Here is a 9,587-nt window from a genome sequence, read left to right on the forward strand (position 1 = left end):
CGGATATTTATTACTCGATCTGAAACAATCGACTCCGGACAAATATCGATTTCGGACAAGCATCTTTCCCGACGATGCGTTGCGTTACGTCTACGTACCGCGCAGATCGTTCTCCAGCGTATAAAAAGTATGCACCATCGCTCGCGTGACGACAGTTGCGAGTGACTTTCTCACGATGAAAGAAACGGCGTCGGACGGTGCAACAAAAACCGCTAGACGTTCGATCGGAAAGAGAAACGTTTGTCTTCTAGAGGCGCTGTGTCATCTGAACAAAAATCAACGCAGCTCCTTCCTGCGAACCGCGGACGAAAAATTTATTCGCTGTATTTGCGAATGCGTTTTCAACACGCTCAATGGTAACGTTGCGCTCGAACGGCGCGAAAAAAATCGTCTGAGCAAATACAAAACGACGCTACGTCGTATCGCGTCAAAGCGTGGAAATTGGAAGAATAAAAGAAAGCTATTGGTACAACAAGGTGGATTCTTATCCTATATTATCGTTCCTCTATTAGAGGCCTTATTTTCGCGAATCATAGACAAGGTGACGGCTTAAAACACAAGAGAGAAAATAAATATCGAATGTTATGGAAAGGGCGAAAAAAATGGTTTTAATTTCTACGGAAAATCTCGAGAGAATGCAGCGTCAATTGCATCAACCGACTACCGACTACGGCGCACCGCTCGTGGAAAACACACCAGACGAAAGCGCAAATAATAATAATAATTATAATTCCGTACGAACACCCGGAATCGCTCTATCCAGACTCGATGCGGAGATGAGTCGAATTCTTAATTCGCCCTATCCGAACGACGAAGCCGAGAGATGGAAGATGTACAAAGAGGTTTTTTGGCGATATCTTCACTTTGTACGAGTAGCACACGGACGACGAAATCAAGACGCGCGTAACGCCGAGGAAGAAGAAGAGGAAGAAGACGCGATGGACACTCGCGAAGAAGTACCGCCGAGCGATCTCACGGACTCATTCGCTCCGGGCTCTAGTCGTACGAGAAGCCTCCCGAAAGAACACGACGTGAGTCTCGGGGTGATGAAAAGCGTCGAAAGAATAGTGGAAAGCGTACCGAAATCTTACCGTGCTTATCGTCCATTGCGACGGAAATTTCCGCGAATGCATTACAACGTAACGAATATCGACGATTTGTGGGAGGCAGATTTGATCGAACTCCGAAAACTCAAAAGTTACAACGAGGGATATTCGTATTTACTCGTGATTATCGATGTACTTAGTAAATACGTCTGGGTAGAACCATTGCGCGACAAAACGAGTAATTCCGTAATGAGAGCTTTTCAGAACGTGCTCTCGAGAAGTAACGGACGCGCGCCCGTATACCTACAAACGGACAAGGGTAAAGAATTTGTCGGGCGATCGCTACAAAAGTTTTTGGAAGAAAATGACATTTGTTTTTGCGTAGCCCGCAATCCGGATGTCAACGCCGCCATCGTCCAGCGCTTCAACAGAACGTTGAAAGAACGTATGTGGCGTTATTTTACGCATAAAAATACACGACGCTACATCGATGTTTTGCAGAATATCGTAAACGCCTATAATCACACCCGTCATTCGAGCACCAGAATGCAATCAGTATGCTGTTACGAGAGAAAATGCGCGTATCGCGCGTGAAAATATAACGCGTCGATGGAGGAGCAACGGCGAAGCGAACGAAAAACGCTGAAAGGCTAAATACCACGTCGGTGATCACGTTCGTATCAGTAGAGCAAAAGTCGTCTTCGAGAAAGGATACGAGGCGCGGTGGAGTGAGGAGATATTTCGAATTCATCGCATACTCGATTGGCGAAAACCACGTGTGTACGAGCTGAGCGATTTAGCGGGAGAAGTCATAGACGGCATTTTTTACGAACAAGAATTGGCTCGGGTTGAGAAAAACTTGTAGGAGGAGGAGTTTATCGTCGACCGTGTGATAAGAAGCCGGTGTCGCGGTAATAATAAGCAGGTGCTGGTTAGTTGGCGTGGTTATCCCAGTAAGTTTGATTCTTGGATCCCTGCTTCGAGTTTAACCCCGCTTGTTCAAAATGAGGACGGATCAATTTCTCTTGATTCTTCCCAGCAATAGCAGCATGCGTTATTTTCCGCACAATGCAACCACTTCCTTCACCACAGAATTACCTCAACCTATATACTTACACGGCGAATAGGAAGTCGCGCTTAACGAGATCCAATTTCCCACTACTTTTTTACACATAAACCACGTTGAAAATGTCATTAGATTCGTCGATATTGAAAATGGACACGAGACGAGGAAAAACGGGGCGCCGTTAACGTCGACGGAAGGCGTAATACCGAATGGTATTTACAAAAATATCGAGGAACTTATCTCCGCTATTAATTCGGCTTGCAAAGATGCGAATTCGTATATTAATTTGAAACTAAAAGACGCTAGCGGCGGTAAAATCTTATTCAACATTACATACGATGAAAATAAATGCAATCTGATTCATCATATGAACGTTTCCGATAATCTTCTACGAATACTCGGCTGCGGCGGGGCCATACCAACGCCTAGCAATCGCCTACAAATCGCACATTATACCACGCTCACTGCGACTAAACCTAATTCCAAAGATATTTTTACAGCGCCTTTTATTAAACTCGGGTTTAAAACGGAACAAGGAGTGCGCGCTGGAAGTTTCTATACCGTCGAACCGCACGGATTGCTGCGCGGTATTCCCGATAAACTCTTTGTTTATTGCGATATTTGCGAACCTTATATAACCGGCGATGTGCAAACTCCACTTCTTCGAATAGTACCGGTCGAGCTGCAACATTACGGACATTATTACGCGTACGGCGCGAATCAAGTGAAACATTTCTCCGTCCCGCATTATATCCCATTACGACAAACGTATTTCCGCAGGATTGAAATAGATATAAAAGATCAATTCGGAAAAAGAATACCATTCCAATCGGGAACGCTAACGGTGACGTTGCACTTTAGACGTTTCCAGTAAGAAAAAATCAGTCGGAAAAGCCGCTTGCTATGGCTAGACCGGAAGACCACGAATATTACGATAGCGGAGGTAGGAGCGGAGGAATCACGAGGGTTTTCGTCGGAGCACCCTATCAACGAGGACACGGAATCGGTAGTTTTCTCGGAGGATTATTCAGGAGGGTGCTTCCTTATCTGAGTAAAGGTGTACGAGCGGTTGGTAAAGAAGCTTTACGAGCCGGCGTTAACGTGATGGAGGATGTCGAAAATAATACGCCGTTCAAGGAGGCGGTCAAATTTCGTCTCAAGGAATCGAGCGGAAATCTCAAAAGAAAAGCCAAAGAAAAAATAACTAGCTTGATGAAGGGAACAGGTTATAAAGTATCCGCGAAAACAGCTGCGCTTCAGTTTCCTTTCTTCAGTCACGTAAGACGCAACGCTGTTTCTAAGCGCCGTCGTCGTCAGACGAACAAAAAGAAATCGTCGAAGAATAGCAACGCGCGAAGAAAAATCACGAACAAAAAAAGGGCAACGAAGAAAATACGCACGGCAGGTAGAAAGACCAACAACAAAAAAAAGCCATCCACAGGACGCTGCCGTCGAGTCAAGAAACGCAGTGTAGCCGACATATTCTCTTAATCGACGTGTGAATTAGGAATTTACGGAGCATATCCTTTCTTCATACACATTCAAACGAGTGCTTAAAGAGCGAACTCGATCTCTTTTTTTTACCGCCTACACAAACCAGCATCGAGAGATCGCAATGGATTTATTACAAACCCGTAACGTCGCTCGTGGACGACGCGCCTATAGAATTCGTCATACCCGGCCATGGGGAAGATTATCTAGATCTCACACACACCATGTTGAGTCTTCGCGTACGCGTAGAATCTTCCCCCCTAGCAGGAGGCGGTACCGCCGCTGGCACCCCCGAGTTCAAAGTAGGCCCTGTAAATCATTTACTGCATTCCATGTTCAACCAAATCGACATATATTTCAATCAAAAACTCGTGTCACCCCCAAACAACGCTTACGCGTATCGGGCTTACATCGAGGCGTTATTAAATTATTCTTCACCCGCAAAAAACTCCCATCTGACCTCCTGCCTGTGGGACGCGGATACCCCTGGCTTAATGGACGCTCTCCTAGAGTCGCAAGCCATGAATCAGGCTCTCGTGAGACGCTCGCGTTACATTCGAGACAGACAGGCGTTAGATCTCATAGGTCATCTTCACTGCGACGTTTTCAATCAGGATAAATTTCTAATCAACGGGGTGGAAGTTAGAATGAGGCTCGTTCGCTCGAAAGATTCGTTTTGCCTCATAGAATCTAATTCGGTGTCAAAAATACGCCTTCTAGACGCTAGTCTGCTCGTTAGAAGAGCAAAGATAAGCCCCGGTGTGTTACTCTCGCACGCGAGAATGTTGAGTAAAACCATCGCCAAATATCCTCTCACAAAAGTCGAGGTTAAAACATTTACGATTCACGCCGGACTCGTAGGAGAATCGATAGATAATGTAATACTCGGACAACTGCCGAAACGTGTAATAGTCGGCTTTGTCGATAACAGAGCGATATAGCGATAGAGCAATTTAATGGCGATAGAAAATTGAATCCGTTTAATTTCAAAAACTACGGTATAAATTTCTTTTCTCTGTATGCCGATGGTATGCAAATTCCCAGTAGGCCGTTACAACCGAACTTCTCGAAAGACGAAAAGCTTTACGTCGAAGCCTACCACACGCTCTTCTCGGGAACCGGCATTCACTTCTTGAACGAGGGAAATTCTATAAGTAGAGAGAATTATGCCCAGGGCTACACTCTTTTCGCTTTTGATCTTACCCCCGACTTGTCCGCTCATTGCGCCGGACATTGGAATCTCGCGAAACATGGTAGTTTGCGATTAGAAATGAAATTTGATAAAGCGCTTACCACGACCGTTAATTGTATCGTTTATGCAGAGTTCGACAATATTCTAGAAATAGACTCCTCTCGACAAGTTATCGTCGATTTTGGTGGTTAGGTTTTTATAACGTCAAACCCCCCACCTCTACTACTACACTGAGAAAAAAATATACTATAAAAAAGGAAAATTTTCTTCATTTTAGTAAACGATTAGTTTGCATACAACTAAGACTCATTTTTCTTAAGTTAAACAATTTTATTTACTTATTTGAAGAAAATATTTTTTAGTAGAAGCAAATTAGAGTCATTAATATTAAAAATAATTTTTTATAATATAAAAAATATATTTATATATAAAGAAAATGATTATTTTTGGAAGTAAATTGTTTTCTGTAATATAATAAATATTTATTTATTTAAAAAAATAAATTTGTTTTTAAAGTAAGTGATATATTAATTGTAAAAATTATTTTCGAAAATATAACAAATACTTATTAATATTCAGAAAATATTATACTTTAAGGAATAAATAATCTGTTAATAATAATAATTATTTTTTATAATACAATAAATATTTACTTATAATAAGAAAATAATTATTTTTAAGAAGTAAATTATTTAATATTTGTAATATTTGCTTTTTACAATGCAATAAATATTTTTTTATATGAAAAAAAACAATTTTTTATTAAAAAAGTATATTATATATTAATTAGAAAATTACTTTTGACAACATAATAAATATTTATTTATATTAAGAAAATATTATGTTTCAAGAAGCGAATGATCTATTTATGACAACAATTATTTTTTATAATATAATAAAGATTTACTTTTATATATTTGAAGAATTATATTTGCTAATTGATAATTTCCTACAATATATACATTTTACTTATATAGAGAAATTAATTTTTTTTAAATTATTTATTTATTTATTGTAAAAGAATTATTTTCTGTAAATACAATATTGACTAAAATGTAATTATTTTTTTTATTGTGGTATATTTTATATTATTGTATTTTTTATTTAATAATCTGCATAAAAAAATAGATGTATAAAAATATATGAAAAACACTTTTATTTTACATTAATATTTCATAATTCCACTTTTATTGACATTTTTATATTGATATTTTGATATTTTTACGGACACTGACATATTTTTAAGACATTAATTCATGGAAATTTTCACAAAAAATATAATTTTCATTAGTTATAAAATAAACTTTGTAATCTACTAAATTTTTCTGTTCAATACAAGTTAATTGATTAGTTTCAACTACTTTGTAAGCACTTTTATGACTATTAAAATTTAAAATAGAAAGTTTTGTAAATAAAAAGAATGTTTCTTTGCTTTCATTAAAAATAATATGTCGAATCTTTCCAAATGAACGTTCATGAATATCCGTACATATAATATTGTTTATTTCGTAACGTGTTCCGTTTATTATAATCCAAGATACACAGTCTAAGTTATCATAATTTATTTCGGAATGTAAAAAATCTTTTATATCAAGATAGTTGGACATCTCAGAAAATTTGAATTTTTTACCATGTTGAAAGCGATCTGAAAATCCATCACCGCAAACAAATCGATGACAGAGCTTTAATTGATGTCTGAGAGCAAGCGTATAGGAAGGATTATTCCGCGAAGTGGTAACTTTAGCGTAACTTTTCAATTGTTTATGCTTTGCCTCAAAACAAATAGATGATAGAAGATTTAGTGGCCCGTATTTTTTCATAATTTTACTATAATGTAATAAATTATGATGTTTAGGTTTAAATGCAACATTAAATAACTTTTTGTGCAAAGATAAATAATTAAATACAAGCTGATCAAATATATCAATACATTTAGGTGTCAGAAAATGTGAACACGAGATATTCATTATTTTTTTTTTAAATAAATACAGTTGCCAAGTTAAGTTTTTCTCTGGTACAAAATCACTGATTATTAATGACAAATTGTTAATTAAATAATACATCTCACAAGGGAACGTTCACAAGTGTCCCCCCCCGATTTGATTCTCCTTGAAATATGTTGTAAAACATACAATTTGAGGAGACACGTATTTTTTTATAGCTGCCCTATCTCAAATTTAAGGGGTGAAACACCCCTTTGAAAAAAAACGGTTTTTTTCTTTGTGTGTAACTATCGCCAAAACCGTAGGAGATATAAAAAAATGTTTCAAATAGAAGTTGTAGGGCTTGTAATGGGCTATATAACTGTGTATAGTTGGATTTTCAAAAAATGTTATTTTTTTTAATTTACCCCTACCCCTTATTATTTTTTCGAATTTCAAAATTTTTGTAATGACAAAAGTTGTAGCATTTTTTACGCTGAATTCAACCATATATGATTTTATTATGTTCCGAAATCGCATCTTTCAAAAATGAGTCATCAAGTATCACATTATATATGTCGCGCTGCATGGCGCATCGTTTATATCGCACTTGTGTTGTGCAATAGTCGCAAAATAAATATAAAAATGACATACAATATGTTATCACATATTTGAGGAAGAAAAGTTTACTAAAATTGTTATTAAAGCTATATATATTAAATTTAGTCACACCCGTTATAGATGTTACAATAATGATACTCTATAAAAAAATGTTTTAAACATAATGATTTTCCGCACCAAGAACATTGTATTACAGCTATATCATTGCAATCTTCAATGTCACATGTGCTTGATGTTTGTTCAAAACTAAATTCTACTGGATTTTTAAATGTTTCTGGTCTTTCATTCGTATATCCACTTTTAAACCATGAATATTTAAATAAATTTTGATATTGAGGAGATGATAACTGATTGTGTATTAAAGATTGCAATTTTATAATATTATTTCGCTGATGTCAATTTATATCATAATTCAATAATAAAACAGTATCCGAAAATCTTCTTGCAAAGTTTTTCCAGATTCTAAACCCGTAAACATCCAACGGCTGTATTTTTCCTGTAGTTCCTTTCGGTATTACCATAGTAGTAACTTGTTTTTCCATTGGTGTTAAATCAGTAACAATTGCTGGACATTGCCCGCTCCATGAATCCATAAGAAGAACACTATCGCGGCCTACATTTGGAAAATAAGCTTCTTCCAACCATTTTTTAAAATGATCTATAAAATAGAAAGAAAAGTGTGAATAATAATTATAATTATAATAATATTTTTATATAAGATTAAAATATATTATAAGATATAAAAAGCTAAAATTTATCTCATACCTGATGTCATTTTACCGGATTTCGAAGCAGTTACAATAACATTTGATGCCCTGAATAAATTTTCTTGTACTCTAGGCCCAAAAGTACCACTATGTTCTTGTAATACGATAAACAAAGGTGACAGTAATTTTCCATCACAAGAAATTGTTGGTTGAATAGTGTACGAATGTATAGTTGATGATACTGACTGCACTACACGGTCTATTGTCTTCATTCCTTGGTCAGATAGTGATCTTCCAGAGTGGATTTCTAATTGAAATCAACTTTGATCTGTATTATATACATTTTCCAATCCAAATCGTTCAATGAGAGGTTTTACTACGGTTACAAAATTTTCAGCTTCTCTTTGTATATTATGAGAATCTTCTAACGTTTTTCTTGTAATGAATTTTGTTATTTTTCTGGACACAATTCGATGAGACTTTTTAAATCGTAATAGCCAACTAGGAGATGCTTGAAATACAGGATCTAAATCTCCTATTTCTCTTTGAGCTTCCAAGGCCCATCTTTTTATATCAACATCATGAATTATTAGTCCTGTCTGCACAGCTACATTAAATTTATCATGAGTAGCTTTGGAAATATGAGATAATTTTTTAAGACGATTTCCACCGTGCTCTAACTGTTCTTCCCATCGCCTCAATTGACGTACAGATGAAATTCTTCTAAATGTGTGTTGTACTGACTTGAAAGGACGATTTTCTTTGTCCGACTGCCGCCAATATTCAACAGCTCGCCTTTTGTAAGAAACATCAAAATTGTCGTCATCATGGCATTGCCAATTGTGAGAATTTGAATTATCTTCATTCCATGCTTCCTCATTTTCTTCAATAATTTCAAAGGTATGCAATTTATCAGGTTCTTCATAATCAAGCGATGTTTCTTCTGTCACTTCTAATCCGTTAAATTGATGAATATTCTCCAATATTAACTTCTGAATATTTTCTTTTAATTCTATTTCGGCTTTATTTACTGGCGTTTCCATAAGATACATAGTAGTTATTGATGTTAGTAAAAGTCTAGCAACGTTGAGTGGATTGATAATCATTTTAATTGATAATTCTTTTCCCAAAAATTAAATTTAAGAAAAGAAAAACAGTTGCAGATACGATTTCACCAAGTTCGTTTCACAGACTATGAATGTAGGCCTCTTGTACGCATTTATAGCTTCCATTCACACTTGTTTATTATTAACTTATGATTACATAATCTAATCTTTCGTGTAAAATCACGTCTCTCAAACGTGATGTTTTCAAATTAATAATATATTTATACTTGTTTTTCTTAATTTATGATTAAATAATATTCACATTTTATATACACATGTATAGCTAACTTGCATATAACAACGCGCTGCGCACGAAATACAGTGATTATCTATAAGAATGTAATGTGGAAGGGATGTTTTAGCAACAATTTTAGTACATTTTTCTTCCTCAAATATGTGATAACATATTGTATGTCATTTTTATATTCATTTTGCG

At 36.0% G+C, this 9,587-nt stretch overlaps 1 protein-coding gene across 1 annotated transcript; it reads left to right on the forward strand.

Annotated features, from left to right (window-relative positions):
• Nucleotides 1–4,633: 4,633 nt before the first annotated feature.
• On the forward strand, nucleotides 4,634–4,987 carry LOC136997842 (uncharacterized protein F54H12.2-like). The gene has a single exon (XM_067349237.1). The coding sequence runs from the start codon at nucleotides 4,634–4,636 to the stop codon at nucleotides 4,985–4,987; it is 354 nt and encodes a 117-aa protein (XP_067205338.1).
• Nucleotides 4,988–9,587: the final 4,600 nt, after the last annotated feature.

This window comes from Linepithema humile, chromosome 2, assembly GCF_040581485.1.
Source record: "Linepithema humile isolate Giens D197 chromosome 2, Lhum_UNIL_v1.0, whole genome shotgun sequence".
NCBI lineage: Eukaryota > Metazoa > Arthropoda > Insecta > Hymenoptera > Formicidae > Linepithema > Linepithema humile.

What these genes read in the sequence shown, in the direction of transcription:
- LOC136997842 (XM_067349237.1), top strand. Translation starts at nt 4,634, where the DNA reads ATGCAAATTCCCAGTAGGCCGTTACAACCGAACTTCTCGAAAGACGAA.